Below are 17,495 nucleotides of genomic sequence, written 5' to 3' on the forward strand. Positions count from 1 at the left end.
ACCGAACCAGGCGCATCGCATGGGTTGATGAAGACATGCTTGAGGATACTGCTGCATTATCCTGCAGGGTTCAGACACCCCAGTATGTCACTTGCTGACCAGTTTGTTACGCTAATGGATGCGGTGAAATGCTAAAAAAATTGCTAACAAATTCAAGAGACTGCAGCAGCAAGTTGGGAATTTCCTGTCTCTAATTGCAGGACACCAACAGCCCAAACCAACCCAGAGCCAAGGTCCAGAATAAAAGCAAAACTACTAGCAGTTGCAACAAAGCAGAGGAGGTTCGCAAATACCCAGCCCAAATCGTGTGGTAGCTGGCCCATGTTTCAAGTGTGGAGACACAGGACACTTCAGAAAAGACTGTGTTACACCAACCAGACCAGTAGCTGTATGTAACAATGGCGACAAGCATCCAGATTTCCTGCTGCAGTCAGACAGGGGGTGGCACAACTCCGTTGTGGACTCCGATCACCAGTTACAAGGCCGGCAGATTGACTGCACCAAAAAGATAAGTGAGTCTACAAATTCCTCTAACTATAAATGGCATTCCAACTCAGGCTGTTGTGGACACTGTCGCGCAAACCACTAAGATCTCAGAGGAAATGTACCAGCGTATCCTTAAAGACAACACTGCACCAACTGATCTAAATGAGACCTATCTACTGAATGCAGGAGTTGGAGATGGCATGAAAGCTAAACATGGACTCAAGGTGACCTTTCAAATTTGATCCATGACTATTGCCCAGGAAGCGCATGTAGCTCCCATAATGGACCATGATATTTCGGGGCTGGATTGAATGAAAGCTCATGATGTTCTTGTCTATGGCCGTGGCAAAGTCTTCATTGGAGATGAACTTGGACCATCAAAGATGGGGAGAGATGATGAATCAGACTACAGTGTGGCAAGAGTAACACTGGGACAAGCAATGACCATCCCACTTCAACTGAATGCATCGTTTGGAGTGAGATAGAGGACCGAAAACTAGGGGTAACAGCTGCGCTGGAGCCGTTAAACATCACGGATAATGTAACATCTGGGAGTCTTCTTGTCAATATGAGAAAAAGGGTGTCAGGGTGTGCAATTTTTCAAATAAAAGGATAGCCTTATCAAAAGGAGTCTGCCTTGGTATCCTTGTTGAAGCTTGCCCTGAAAACTCATTTGTGCCTGAGCAAATTGCAGAAACCTGCCATGTAGTCCACCATCATTGGTGGTGGGAAGAGTAGCAACATCCCCTGACATCCCTGACCATCTTCAAAGCCTCATCGCTGCTACGAGCGAAGTTCTCAGTGAAGAGCAGAAACAACGGTTCACTCAACTGCTGCTTAACTACCAATCAATCTTTGCCAAGAATGATGCTGACCTAGGTTACATGTCTGCCGTTACACATTAAGATTGACAATGGGTCTGCTAAGTCTGTGCGCCAACCAGTGAGAAGAACACCTCTTGGGTTCCAAGAGGAAGAGGAAGCAGACCTTAAAGCCATGTTGGAAACAGGTGTGATCACACCATGAGCATCAGAATGGGCCTACCCAGTCGTCCCGGTCCACAAAAAAGATGGAGGGGTGAGGTGGTGCGTTGACTACCGTATATTGAACAGCCTAAGTGTCAAAGATGCATATCCATTGCCACACATTGAAGAATGCCTGGATGTTGTTGGTGAAGCTAACATGTTCTCGACCCTTGACCTTCAATCTGGCTAATGGCATATTGCAGTGGATAGCAGAGACCGTGACAAGACAGCATTCATCACCAAATGGGGTCTTTACAAGGGGTCTTCACCAGAATGGCATTTGGACTATGTAATGCACCAAGTCAATTTCAAAGAGCAATGTAGCTTGTCCTCAGAAGACTTCAGTGGGGAACCCTTCTTATCGACCTGGATAATGTCATCGTGACCGGCAACAGTGTGGCCCAAAGCTTAGATCAGCTTGAGCAGGTATTTCCTAAGTTCAAAAATCATGGACTGAAAATAAAGCCATCCAAACGCCACCTGCTACAAGAGGAAGTTCTTTTCTTTGGCCATATTGTCAGTGGAGGAGGCATCAGACCAAACCCAGCCCTCATCACAGATGTATAGCAGTGGAGCCCCCCCATCAAGCTGCAAGCTTTCCTTGGACTGTGCAACTACTATCGTAAGTTTGTTCAAAACTTTGCAGAGCTGACAAGCTGTGAAGGGAATCATACATTAGGTTGTTATCATTATGTGCTTATTTCATTGTTATCCATTTATGCAATCCTAGTTCATTTTGACCCTGTCCTTAGATAGCACTGTTGACGCACGAAAGTGTGAGCCGGGACCTTGGCCCAAGCTCTCGGTGGCGCCCGACTGGCTCTTTTGTTGTGTCTTGTAATCTGCTATGCTATTGCTCAATAAAAGCCAGGGGGGGACGGCTGGGTGGTTGAAATTAGCGTTGGAAGACCCACGAGTTCATTTGCCCAAGCTTTTTTCCCTATGCCCGGCATAGAAAAGTCAATCTTGGCTGGTCTGAATTACTCTTTTTGCTGTTTAAGCAGCTAGGCTTGTCCTAGTCTTCTTTTCTGAGATATCTCTGACACAAGCCCTTTACATAACCTTATCAAAAAGGGGACTGTCTTCCAGTGGACTGATGAACATGAAGTTGCTTTCACAATGCTCAAAGAAAAACTGACCACAGCGCCTGTGAAGGGCTATCCTCGTGCTGAAGGCAGTTTCATTCTTGATACGGATGCCTCAAACAACAGTGTCGGAGCTGTCCTGTCACAAATCCAGTGGGGAGAGGAGCGAGTTTTAACCTATGCCATCAACAGCCTTACACCAGCTCAGCAGAGGTACTGTGTCACTCATCGTAAACTACTTGCTGTTGTCCGTTTCACACGTCAGTTCCGCCACTACCTACTGGGTCGAAAGTTCCTCATCCTAATTGATCATGGCAGTCTTACTTGGCTCTTCTGGTTCAAATGCCCCGGTGGACAGCTGGCTCGCTGGATAGAGGAGTTGAGCAAATATTACTTCCACATTGAGCATCGAGTTGGTAAACAACATGCAAATGCAGATGACATGTCAATGTTGCCAAGAGAAAATGTAGACAATTGTGACTGTTACCAGGCTGGCATCAGCCTGTCAGACCTGCCATGGAAAGGATGCACATACTGTCAAAAAATTCATGAACAGTGGGGAAAGTTCGAGAGTGATGTTGATGCTGTGGTGCTACTTGCAGTAAGGTATGTTGTGCCCCAAAGTGACGCCAATTGTCATGACTCTTTGTCAGAAAAAAAAAAACAACCATCGGTAGAGAGGCCTGAAGTCAACTGGCTCGAGTCCCTTAGTCCGGCGCAACGAGCAAAACTTCAGAGAGCAGAGCCTGTCCTCGGCACTCTTCACACATGGAAGGAAACTGGGACACTACCCACCAGAGATGAAGTGATGTTTGAGAGCCCTGCAGTAAGAAAGTTCTGGCTCTGTTGGTGCCAAATCACACTGAAAGAAGGGATCCTTTATTACTCTTGGGAGAGAATTGGAGACCAACAGCCAACGTTTCTACTTCTAGTTCCCACTTCCATGCAGAAATATGTCCTACATTCATGCCACAACCCACTCTGGTCACCTGGATGGAGCTAAAACACTGGGGTGCGTGCATCAAAATTACCATTGGTATGGCATGGAGGGAGATGTGCATTTATTTGTCCAGCGGTGCTCACACAGCAGTGCATGCAAAACTACAGGGCCAACGAAAAGAGCCAAAATGCAGAATGACCAAGTTGGAGCACCCATGGACTGCTTACATCTTGACATTCTTGGTCCTTTCCCCATGTCCAGCTCTGGTAACAAGTACATTGTCATAATTGATCAGTTCACAAGATGGGTTGAAGCATTTCCTGTCCCTGATCAAGGTGCTGAAACGACTGCAAGGATGTTAGTCTATGAGTTTATCACCAGATTTGAAACTCCACTGATCAAGGTCGCAATTTTGAGAGTGTGCTGTTTCGGGATGTGTGCAAGCTCTTACAGATTACAAATACCAGGACCACCCCTTACGATCCCTCATCCAATGGACAGGTGGAACTGTTCAACAGGACTCTTTTGCAGATGATCCGGTGTTACGTAAACCAAACCCAAAAGAACTGGGACGAGAAATTGCCGTTACTCACTGCAACCTATCGCAGCTCAAGACATGCAGTAACAGGATTCACACCCAACAAACCCAGCGTACTAGCTAACGTGTTCCAAACATGGGCATGAAAAAGATGTCAGCCGCTCCCCTCTCATTGGTGGAGGATGTCGATGATATTAAAAAGGCATTGGACTTCCTAAGTGAAGAGGTATCTGCTGTCAGGATGCAGCAGAAAGGTATTCTCAAACTGGTTGAGGAGGTTAAAGCTCTCTGCATCCAGAATGAGGAAAAACACAAGAGAATCACCTTGCTGGAAAATAGGGTAGCCGACCTGGAGCAGTACACCAGAATCAACGAAGTTGTCATCTCCGGACTTAATGTCAAAGCTCGATTGTACACCCGGGCGTTGGCCGCTGGTGAGGGAGATGAGCCCGATGAGCTGAATGTTAGCTCCACGGTGCAACAGGTGGCTACTTTCCTACGGTCCAGGGGGATACAGCTAGACTGCGGCAATATTGAAGCATATTGGACATATCCACTGTCATTGTGCGGTTTGCCAATCGAAAGCACAAAATAGCACTACTGAAGCGAGGGAGAAAGCTGAGAAGATCCAATGTTTGCATCAATGAGCACCTGACCAAGCGCAACGCTGATATCACCAAAAAAAGCACGCTACCTGAAGAAACAGAAAAAAAATCAACAAACCTGGACTTCAAACTGTAAGATATTCATTAAACTCAATGGAACACCCGAGGAAGCAAAAGTGCTGATGATAAGAAGCATTGAGGAGCTGAACAGGTATCAATGATTATCATGCTGGACTATTATACAAGGTAAAGTGGTCTCACAACCATTACACTCACCAAACAAAGTCACTTATCTACAATTGAAGACAATATCGACATAACTCAAAGGATTAATGAAGATGTCAATCTGGAACTCAAATCATTTCAGTCCTACAGAAGTCCAATAACAACACACCACTCGGGTTCAGATCGGGGGGTGGGGGGGGAGGGGGGTGTTCCTCCCAATCACGACCCTCCAGGTCTCACTGTCATTGCCCACGTGAGCATTGAAGTCCCCCAACAGAACGAGGGAGTCCCCAGAGGGAGCACTCTCCAGCACACCCTCCAAGGTCTCCAAAAAGGGTGGCTACCCTCTCGTCCACTGGGGTAAATCCCAATATACAGGCGCTGAGCTGGGGGGCAACAAGAATGCCCACACCAGCTCTGTGCTTCTCACTGTGGGCAACTCCAGAGTGGAAGAGAGTCCAACCCCTCCCGAGAGGACTGGTACCAGAGCCCAAGCTGTGTGTGGAGGCGAGTCCGACTATATCTAGTCGGAACTTCTCCGCCTCGCACACCAGCTCAGGCTCAATCTGCTGTAGGACTGTCTTGGCTGACACGCCTCTGCAACATCGCGTGGACATCTGGGACAGTGTCCCTGGATTGGCAGACTGGGGTGGTGGTCCCCCTTTATAAGGAGGGGGACCGGATGGTGTTTTCCAACTACAGAGGAATCACACTCCTCAGCCTCCCCGGTAAGGTCTATTCAGGGGTGCTGGACAGGAGGGTCCGTCAGGAAGTCGAGTCTCAGATTCAGGAGGAGCAGTGTGGTTTTCGTCCTGGCTGTGGAACAGTGGACCAGTGGACCAGCTCTACACCCTCGGCAGCGTCCTCGAGGGTGCATGGGAGTTCGCCCAACCAGTCTACATGTGCTTTGTAGATTTGGAGAAGCCGTTCGACCGTGTCACTCAGGGATCTCTGTGGGGGGGTGCTTCGGGAGTATGGGGTACCGGACGCCCTGATACGGGCTGTTCGGTCCCTGTAAGACCGATGTCAGAGCTTGGTCCGCATTATGGGCAGTAAGTCGAATTCGTTTCCAGTGAGGGTTGGACTCCGTCAAGGCTGCCCTTTGTCACCGATTCTGGTCATTACCTTTATGGACAGAATTTCTAGGCGCAGCCGAAGCGTTGAGGGGGTCTGGTTTGGGAGCCTCAGCATTGCATCTTTGCTTTTTATGGATGATGTGGTGCTGTTGGCTTCTTCAGGCCATGACTTCCAACTCTCACTGGAGCGGTTCGCAGCCAAGTGTGAAGCGGCTGGGATGAAGATCAGCACCTCCAAATCTGAGACCATGGTCCTCAGTCGGAAAAGGGTGGAATGCCCACTCCGGGTCGGGCCGCTGTTCCTCCGCGTTGAGAGGAGCCAGTTTAGATGGTTCGGGAATCTGGTTAGGATGCCCCCCCGGACGCCTCCCTGGTGAGGTGTTTCGGGCATGTCACACTGGAAGGAGGCCCCGGGGACGACCCAGGACACGCTGGAGGGACTATGACTCTCGGGTGGCCTGGGAGCGCCTGGGGTTCCTTCCGGAAGAGCTGGATGAAGTGGCCGGGGAGAGGGAAGTCTGAGCTTCCTTGCTTAAGCTGTTGCCCCCGCGACCCGACCCCGGAGGACAGCGGTAGAAGATGGATGGATGGAATACATGAACAGTTTCATTACAGATTTGTGTTTTATGTTACTAAGAGATAATAAGAGATGTAATAGCTTGTCTTTACCTAGTCACACAAAAATGTTTTTATTTTTGTTCACCTGGATGGCAATGGTGAGCGATGTGGCACCGAAGTGCTTTTCCACCAGCATGGCAACTCTCTGGGTGGTGCAGAATAAATCTGTCACTTCATCCGGCTGTAGATCCCGAAAACGCTCCACTTGCCTCAGTGGGCAAACCAATACATCTGAAAGGGTTATGTCAAGGAAGTTTGAATTTACAGAAAAAAGTCTCTTGCTGATAATATTTTGTATTTAAAATGGTAGCGCTAAGAAATTCTTGAATTCTAAACAGTGAAGAAATCATCAATCAATCCAGTTCATTTTTGGACTTTGAATATTTTCAAATCAAATGATCAACTACAAACTTAACTAGTTCATTTTAACATGTATGAACTGATTTTCAACTAGTTTGTGTAGAAAATGGCTCCGGTGATCGTTTCCCAACCTGAAGGTAGTGGGTTGGATCCTCAGCTCTCTTTGACCATGTTGTAGTGCCTATGACCTAAAAACAAGAACCCAAGTTACCTAGTTTCAATATCTTACTCATTATGCATTTTAGTGCTTAATACAAACTTGAATCCATGAGTCTCAAGATTGCTAGTGATGTTAAAGAGAGACGTAAGAAGATGATTTATATGGAAACGAAGCTGGAGATAATCACGAAATACGAAGAAAGTAGTAGGCTACCCTTACTAATATGGAATATAGCCATAACAAGCTCGGCACATAAAGGTAAATAAATCCTTTCTATATTTGTCATTTATGTTTTTTAATTGTATGCATGTCTATTATATATATGTAGCACTTGCGGTACTATTTTAATACAATTTTTTAATATGTATATACAATTTTGATGTTTTTACCTGGGGTTTTGCATGCATTAGCAAATTAACATAGGTTTGGATTGCCCACCATACGGCGAATTTGTGTTACGATACCAACCACGGAACGGATTATCCTTGTAAACTGCGGGCCCACTGTGCATATTTATACAACATTAAAACAGCAACTTCAGATGTATTATTCTATTAATATAGTCCAAAATAGTACTGGCTCAGTGGTAGAGTGGTCGTCTCCCAGCTGAGAGGCTGTGGGTTCGATCCCCCGACCAGCAAGACCATGTCGAAGTGTTCTTGAGCAAGACATTGAACTCCCAATTGCTCCTGATGCTACGTCATCAGGAAGTAAATGACTAGTTAGGGTAAAGCCCTTTGAGTATCCAAGATAAAAAAGCGCTATAAGTTAAAGTCCATTTACCATTTAAAAAAAATTAAAAATCATCACATTTTTATCCTTTACAAAATCATCTCGCGGGCCAGATTAATCCTGTTCAGGCCAGAACCAGCCCGGGAGCTGTATGTTTGACTCCCCTGCTGTAAAATTGTCCTTAGGTGTGATTGGGTGTGTGGATGGTTGTTTGTCACTGTGTGCCCTGTGAGGGACGGGCAACCAGTCCAGGGTGTCCCCCACCTACTGCTCAAAGACAGCCGGGATAGGCATCAGCAAGCTAGCGACACAGTGAGGCTAAGCGGCTACATGCATAATGCTATAATGCATGGATGAATGCATGGATGTTCAAGAAGACCTGTCAGATAAGATACGTAGTACTGTACTTTACTATAAAGTAAGCAGCATTAGATGCCTTTGTTATTTACACATCACACTTCTGTGTTCTGAATGAGACCAGGGTTAGTTTAACAAGGACAGGGGTCGGCAACCCAAAATGTTGAAAAAGCCATATTGGACCCAAAAAAACAAATATGTTTGGAGCCGCAAAAAAATAAAAGCCTTGTAATGAAGGCAACACATGCTGTATGTATCTATAATAGCTATATTAGCCTACTATCAAAATGATTGTTAATTACGAATACATAGTGAGGCCTCATGATTAAATGTTTATTTTTCCTGCAGTGCATCCTGACACACCACATGACTACTCTGTGCGATGCCGCCTCAAGTTTAACTAAATTACAATATTAATGAATTATGTTTCATTGCTTTGATTAAATTAAATAAAGCGGATTTTAGAAGATTTTATTCATGAGGATTCTAAAAAACAAAATGGAACGTGCATAACGTGGCCCTTATCTGGCCAATAGAGTGCAATAAAACGTAGCCTGCATCTATAAAAATAAAACATCAGCCACGTACCTGCATAAACACGCAGTCTCTTCAATATCGATCACATCACTGGCAATTGAGTATGCTGGCGCTGAATGAATGTCCTTGATTTGTCGATCGTTGTTGCCTGCCATTTTAATCGTTCTTTCCTTCACTGTCTTGGCGGAGAGAGGCGTGTCTTTTTTTGTATTATCCCGGTTTTGTTTATGAAGTCCTTAAATTGGTGTTCTGATATGTTAATGAATGACTCCATGTAGTCACCAACTGTAAACGGTTTGCCACGTTTTATTATCTCCCGGATTGCAAAAAAACTTGCAGCAGTAGTTTAGTTGGAGATGCAATCCACTTCTTAAATATATTTTTGTGTTCCTCTCATTTCTGCAGATGTAATGCAATCGCACTTTTTCTCTCATTGCCAACTGGGTACTCGACTGTAAATGTAGAACGCCTTCCCTGAAAATGTTGTTCCACATTGCTATTTTTGTTATTTGACAACTTCTCGCTACAGAGCAAACATTCAGGCAATCCTTCTGCATTGGCAACGAATGCAAATGATTCGGTCCAAGAAATGTTGAATCGTTTGTTCTCCTCCGTTATTTTTCTCTTTTCCCCTTTGGGATACATGGCTCATGGCTGCCGGTTTGTTTACAACAGCCACTTGCCTAGCATCCCGACCTGCTAACAGAAACGCGTGTCTCAGGCTATGACATAATTCTTCGTTGACAGAAATGTTGAAATGTAATATTTATTTTACACATTTTTACAGCATTGGAAAATGTTAAAAATGTTTGTGTCATGTTTGTCCTCCTACAGAAACCACATTAAAACATTTTCAAACATTTTTGAAAAAGCTCCAGGGAGCCACTAGGACACCGCTAAAGAGCCGCATGCGGCTCGAGAGCTGCAGGTTGCTGACCCCTGAACTAGGAGGAAACCATTGTCATAGGCCCATCTTTTAATCAATGTTTTTAATAGTACCAATCGTTCTTCATGAAATTTTACAGCTGTGTATTTTATTATACACAAAGTGGCCTGAGCATAGAGTGGTACATCCAGACAGACCGTTTCTTTAATTATGTGCATTGTCACATTTAAAGCAAACAAAATTAAGTTGTGCAAATCATTCATCCACCCATCACTGTAGCAGCTTATCCTCACTAGGGTCGCTGGCTTGCTGGTGCCTAGTTCAATTGTCTACGGCCAGTAGGCGGGAGACACGCTGGACTGGTTGCCAGCCAATCATAGGGCACAGTGACGAACAACCATTCACGCACCTTATCACACCTAAGGACAATTTAGAGCAGGGGTAGGGACCTCCAGTGCCACGAGAGCCATATCTTGCGTATTCTGATTTAGAGTGTCCAATATACCTGCAAAAATGCAACATGCAAAATCCGCACAGGTCGGAGCAAGCTGGATTTGAACTCCATGCCAAGGACATTAAAAAAATGTAAAACTGCAAATGAAGCAAATTGAAGTACAAAATTCCTTTCAACCTCCATTCACCTTATTTGCACAACTGTGTAATTAACTGAGAAATAAAATGATAATGTAAAATATGATCAAAATGATTTTCGATTTTCATATTTCTGCCTTTGGGATGTGTGGAAGTTGTCTGGAGCCAACTTCAATAATGCCTAATATGCATATCATATTTAATCTTAAATTTAGGGAAACGACATTTCTGTTTGGTTTAACCTGAGTGATCAAATCTGTGATTTTGATGGTGCTATCTGCAAGTTAAAGGTACACAGGCACAGATGAATTAAAGCAAATCAAATTATGCTGGAAAAATCCCCACAATTTTGCTTGGGCTACCATTGCTAAATATGGAAGACCGAATGTGCTGAAATTCAATAAATTAAATAAAAGTGTCAATTAATTCAATATTACTATAGTTACTTGAAAGCATCATTTAAATAAATGTTTTATTAATAAATGTTTTTTAATCAAAACATTTAAGTAATGACACTTAATTCATTAATGAAACATTCATTTCATTAATGACTCTTAAGTCATTAATAAACAATTAATTAATTACACTTTTAATTCATTAGTTCAACATTTATTTAACTAATGGCACACCTTTGCAGCGTTTCATGCATTGTTTATCCGTCAAGCACGGTCGTCAAAGTTTGATGGGCGAGCCCTAACACCATGGTTATTCTGCTCTTCAAGTCATGACAAATCAATTCCAGAAAACAAGATTGACTCAGATGGTGAACATACTCCGAGACGGTAGATGACACTATTAACATCTATGTTGGTTTGAATGGTCAAACAAAACAATTAAAAACAAGCCTGTCTGTCAAGGAATATCAAGAAAAAACTTATGTATAAATACAAAAAAAATTAAAAAAATAAAAAATAAAATAAAAACACACCAAAACTTGTTTAGCTGGGCGTTTGTTATTCCCAGTTTTTTATTTTTTTTTTTTTATTTTATTCCCAACATCAACATCATCGTCATCTTATGCTCGGTAGGAAGCGGAAAATGCTCATCGATTGGTAGTGATCCCCAATTAAAATTAGTCAAAAGACAAACATGCAAAAGTTTGAAAAATTGAATCAATCTTGTGAACGTGCTAGTGACATTGTTTTGTGAAGTGCAAAATGGCAATAAGTTGCCTGGAGTTGCTTAGAGAGGCAGCAAATTTAATCGAAGAAGCACTAAGCAAAACTCAGTCGCAGCAGACACCTGCTACTCCCACCCATCCAAGATAACTGTCACTTGTGTTTCCATGTTGGAATTTGTTTAAAAAATGTATGATTTTGGGTTTCTTTATGACCATAACAATGCAAGCATATTGCTGGGTAATTTGGTCAAATGCCTTTAGTTTGTTGGCAGAAACATGCCAGATTGGTATGTTTGATGGAGGTGTGGCATCCTTCTCTGTTGCAGCTGAGGCAGCAAAATTTTTTCCGACATATAATTCCGCTTGTGTAAACAGGACGAGGAGAACAACATATCAAATCGGCCGATCAAGGTACACAAGCACACAAACACACAATTACACAGTGTGCTGTTTGTCTGAGCACCAGACAGATAAAGTTCCAGACATGACACCTACTTGCTGCCGGACTTGGGGAGCAAAAATTAACATTTTCAGGGCAGTATATGAAGTTATCAAATCCACCCACCCAAGAAAAAAAATCAAAAATCAAAACACACCCACAAAACGATCTGTTTGAAATGCTGCCATCAGGGAGATGATACAGGAGCCTGAAGGCCAGGACTGTCATACTGGTAAACAGCTTCTACCCACAAGCCATCTGGATTCTCAATAAATCCCTCACGAACTAATCTGCCTCCTCCTGCATGTATAAACAATATATTGCACTAAAAAAATTGCGCTACATGATATTCTGCACTACATTATAAGCACAACTGTCTGTGTTTGTTGTTTATTGCTATTTGTTGGTGTTTATTTAATGCTCGATTGTGGAATGTAGTCTGCTGCTCGGAGAATTGAACAGAATAAGAAATTCCTTGTGTGGTACAACTCTACATATGACAAATGTCAATCGTATAAAACATAATATCTGACTCCAGCTTAATGTCCATAATATGAATAAAGTTTTGTATGTGCTTATGTGCCCAGTTGTGAGTAGACAGTCGGATGCACTCACACAGCAGACGGCAGAATAGCGCTTATACGAGCGAAGATTTATGTTTGTGGGGGCTCCTTGTTCTCTTTTCATACTACTGCATTTCTTCAACCCCACTCTGCTGCTGCCCTTCCATTGCACCTGGAAGACATGGGGTGGCTGCAAAAGGTAGTATAGGCCAATCAGAAAATCATCCACCGGTCTCTACTCTCCCTAACTAGCATTTACACTGCATGCTGCATCAGTAAAGCACGATCCATCCAGCCTTTCAAAATCCATCACACCTCAGTCATCGTCAATAATGCCAACACTATCTGATCCTCCCAGTACAACTCCAGTACATCATAGGGCATTAGACGTTTACGAGCAAGAATGTTGGTCAATCGTTTTAACATACTCTATATTGTGCACAAATGACTTAAAAATCTTGGATTGAGATTTTTTAAATCAAATATGTCAAACTGCAGTCCTCAGGGGCCGCAATCTTGCATTTTATTTATGCTTGTGTCTTAAACACACCTAATTTAAATTATTCGCTCATCAGCAAGCTCTGCAGGAGCATGAAAATGATTCTAACCATTTTAATTATGTATGTTTAAGAGAGCAGCATAAAAAAAAAAAAAACATACAGGTTTGCGGCCCTCGAGGACTGGTTTGAGACCTATGATTTATATGGTGAGCAATATAACTTGCTCTTGCACTGGAGGTCAATGATTAAATTCCATTGTAACACAGACCAATGAGACCCAAAGGCCTGCCGACTGTCTGGTATGCCAATAATTTTACACTTGTGGATTATGAATTAAGCAGCAAACTACCCAAGAAACTACCCGTTTCAGGGTGCAGCAAGTCTTTTTCACCTGCTTTCGCGAAAAAAATGACATCACAGTTGCTCAGGTGATGACAAATCACAGATCAGCTGGTAAATGTCATATGACCTAACTCAGAAAACTAGTGGGTCATGATTGAGCACAAAGTAACTGCGATTTCAGCTGACAGGAAGTAGCAAAATGCTTGTCTCCTGAGATGGATAACAAACGACATTTTGCTGCTTAATTCACCATGTATCAAAAAAAACACATTATTCGTTAGAATATCGTGTTTAGGCAAATAGGGGCACATAGAAAATGTTACACTTCCCCTTTAAATATGTGTGTTAATGTATGGCAGCTAACTCAACTACAATTTCAGTATTTTGGGGGTGGGCCGAATGCCAATTTTTGGGGAATCAATATATGATCACCATACTCACACACTTTTTTTAAAAAATATATATAATTAGGAAGTCATGACATATTGTTGGTCATTAATTTAGTGGATATCACTTTTCAGCTTCAGCCAATGTTGAACATCACAAGAAAGATGATGCAGAAAAAAACAGCACTGTAGAGGGGAAAAGGAAAAAGCAAAATAGAGACAAGACGGAATTCTGCACTGTCTTAAAGTATTGTAAATATACAGGGTCAGTGACTGGGTTCAGAGTTTTCAATGAGAGTTGTTCTCCTTAGGCTTCTGCCATGGGAACTCCCCACATTGTCAAGTACAGACTCTTTCTGGGCTTCTTTGGCTTGCCCCTCCAAACTTTTTAATGAGGCAGTTAGCCAAGAGGCAGTAACCTTTCAAGCATTGTTCTCGAACTGACCATTTAAAAGCTGTCAGGGGTACAAACTCTGCTGCTGTTATGTGTGCCCACATTCGTCAAGTCCCACCCAGACTGTAATAATTTAATTCCGCACTTTTTCAAAATGTGAGCAACATATAATATGCTAAAGTTCAAATGAACTACATTTATTTAATGAACACTTAAAATTCTTTATAAGTAAAATGTTTATATGTGAAGCTTGCATAACTGCATAAACCTGTTCATTACATACATAACGGTGATGAGGCATTCAACAACCGTATGCCTGTCTGCTTTGCATGTTATTCAAATTACAAATGTCACAGCAGATGACCGAGGCAGGAGTCTACTTCATGTATTTGTTTAACTCATAAACTGCAACTGGGCCACAATCCTGCAGTACTAATATAGATCAGTTCCCTAAAACTGGGACAGCTAATTGAGCTAATGACAAGTGTAGTAAGTTATTAAATTATTTATTATTTATGTATTATTTATTAATAATTTATTTAAGTTATGAATTATTTAATTATTTAATTTCAGTTTGAGTTGAATTTTCAGCAATAATCTCAGTGCCTGTTGGAGCACCACATGTTTTTGGACCAAATGTAAACGGCGAAGAGACATGACATTTCTTGAAAATTATGAGAAGGATGATACATTTTGGAAGTTTTCAGTTCAATTTTGAAATTTAGAGCTCAATTACTTTTCATTTAAACACACACTCAGCCAGTTTCAAGAACAAGCCAGTTTTTATACGTTAACAAGGGAGTTTAAACATGTACAGTACATCACAACGCTATGTGGAAAGAGTATCAAAGAATGATAGATTAAAGATGGGTATAAATATATAAATATTAAAATAAACACATTTGATGAGTTTTTTGACCGTGATGGCATAACGTTCAAGAAGGACAAACTTGGGAATGTAACCACTTAAAACCTTTTTAGCACACTCACACGATTGCTGAGTTGGTCCTTGAATGACTGAGTTCTAGGAATATTTCAGACATGCAGGAAGAGGCGGGATCGCTTGAAGAAAAAGAGATGCCAGGAGGAATTTAGGAAAACAAAACATACATGATTGTTGTGGTCTCATAGTGCGATGGTCTGCAGCAAAATTCAGAGATGCACTGATAAAAGAGTTCTTCGGGCACACGTGGACAAAACATTTGTCAGGTGGCGCAGACTCCACACAGGCGAGTGCCTGTCAAGCTATTGTTCTTGACGATAGCCTCGTGAGACCTGGCGCTTGAAGTATGCAATTCAAGGAAAAAAGGTTCTTGAAAAAAGTAAGAGTAAGAAAGAAAAATGGATGTTCAAATATGTAGCTGTTGCGTAAAGGGCAGCGAGCACCCAGGGGATGCAAGGTGGCCCAAGAGGGTGTGTGTGAAAAGAAAAAAGAAGTCAGACTGAGACATCTTTTCGGTGTAAGGTACACAACAGCATCCCCTTTCAAATTTCCCAGAAGGGGAAGGAAAAACTCAAGAACCCCAATTTGGGGAAAATCAAAAACCTTCAGAAGGGACCACAGGCGGAAGGAGCCCCCTTCCAGGCCCACAGGTTGAAGTGGATGCTGCATGTACCAAATACAGACAAATAGATACACATTACAGACAAATACAGGTACACAACATAGATTGCAGGAAACATATTGTGCTATATAGTGCAATGATGACTTGACAGCAGGCAAAGCCATTGGGCAGGAACCTTCCTACAGTCCAATCAAGTGGACCGCAGACGGTCGATGTCTTAACCCGCGATGATCGATCAGTGCAGGGCAAAATAGGGGAGGTCAAGTCAACCTTCACCATCTAGATAGCCCCCTCTCCGAGCCGGGAGAAAGGGGCAGGAAAAATAAAGAAAGCTGCAGATAGGCCCATTAACTAAATGCTTTTGAATATAAATGTGTTTTTAGTCGGGATTTAAAGATTTCTTCTTCGGTGGCTGCGCAAACCATAGGTAGGGCATTCCATAGTAGAGGTAAGATCGGGCCTAAAAAATCCAGCGCAACTCAGGCCCACGGTATTAAAGCCCGGCCCGGCCTGAGCCCGACCAATTAACTTGATTTGCAGGCCCAAGCCCGAAGCAAACCCGAAATTTCATATTTTATTTGTGACGACTCGGGAGGAGGAGGTGATTTATGACAACAAATTAAAGCCTTTTGTAACGATATCTAAATTTAACAAGACTGTATAAACATTTAAATGTTTTATATTTCTGTGTCTGCAGAGGTTACATTAACCGACAATTTTCCATCATTGATGAATTTTTTAAGAGTTGATGGGGAAAATTTTAAGGCCGTCCATCATTGGTGCGCACTTAATTACACGGAGAAATACTGCAGGCCACTAGGCTTTAAAAAGAATAATGCAAATCTGTTGGAGAAATGTAGGAATCCTTTACTTTTATTGTGTGATGAATCAGTGTTTAATCAAATGTGCCAATCAATTATGACATGTTAATTTATGTCTTTAATACAGCAATCAGTAATACTAAGTAATACTAAGTAATAATAATAGTAAAGCACATGTACTAATCAATCATGTGTTAGCCATTATGTTGATCAGATGTTTTGATTGATGAAGTGATTTATTAATGTTGTTGATTCACAGTGATTATACATTTGACACCTTGTCCTTATTGTTAGGATAGCAACATGTTCCACACATGTCAAGTACGCTCAGGGCCGTGTGTGAGTGGTTGTTGGAGTCTTTTCAGGGCCCGTCAAACAGCATCTAGGACCGGGGTCACCTGGAAGGCTACCCAAGAAAGAAGGGTGTGGAAGTGCGGTGGACCCGAGCGTTCGTCTTATTGGAACGTGTTGCTGCATACTACATTGTGCCATACACCTACACACGCGCGCCCAGCTTTCACAAAGATGTATTACAAGATTTTGGATTCCGGCTGCATACATCGCTCCTCCATGCATCTCTATCCTTTAGGGCTGGAACCTTCATGTAACCTAGGGACCTCTGAATAATAAAACTAAGGGGAACGAGGAAGTGCCTCAAAGCGCGGCAGTACTGCGGCCTTTGTGGTCCTGTCTTGTTCTCCTCATGCATGAGCATAAACGTTGCCTTCTCTCTTTCTTTTAGTAAAGGGTTCAGGTTGACGGTAATTGACTTGGTGAACCTGACAAAATCAAATAAATGGGAAAAGATATATTAAGATTATTATGAGGGCAGCGTTCACGTGCGCAGAGCACGCTCTGGCTTTGCAGCTCGTATAGTAGTTAAATAGCAATTACCTTACAGCGCCTTTTCTGTTTTATCCAAATTATTAATTTTATAACAAGTATTCCTGTTGTGAGATGGCTAACTCGCATATGAATGTTCCTCTGAGCCACCGTAGTGAGCGTCTGGGCTACGGGATGACGTCAGAGAGAGAGAGTCGTGTGCAGTGGTGTTTATGTTAGCTTTTCCTACTGCCGTACCGTTCCGAGAACCAGCAATGAAGCCGATGAGGTGAAAACCAGGTCTGGTTAATTCACGCGACAA

At 42.7% G+C, this 17,495-nt stretch overlaps 1 protein-coding gene across 6 annotated transcripts in view; it reads right to left on the reverse strand.

The window, feature by feature from the left end:
• The window catches only part of fhit (fragile histidine triad diadenosine triphosphatase), an 88,449-nt gene that overhangs the window by 50,211 nt on the left and 20,743 nt on the right, over nucleotides 1–17,495 (reverse strand). For all 6 annotated transcript variants that reach the window (XM_088424160.1, XM_088424158.1, XM_088424156.1 and 3 more), the window contains exon 5: nucleotides 6,684–6,829. In XM_088424160.1, coding sequence (XP_088280286.1) covers nucleotides 6,684–6,829 — 146 coding nt within the window. The remainder of the gene's footprint in view (nucleotides 1–6,683; nucleotides 6,830–17,495) is intronic.

The sequence above is a fragment of the Hippichthys cyanospilos genome, chromosome 9 (assembly GCF_059441005.1).
Source record: "Hippichthys cyanospilos isolate Australia breed blue-spotted pipefish chromosome 9, RoL_Hcya_1.0, whole genome shotgun sequence".
In the NCBI taxonomy this organism is placed as follows: domain Eukaryota; kingdom Metazoa; phylum Chordata; class Actinopteri; order Syngnathiformes; family Syngnathidae; genus Hippichthys; species Hippichthys cyanospilos.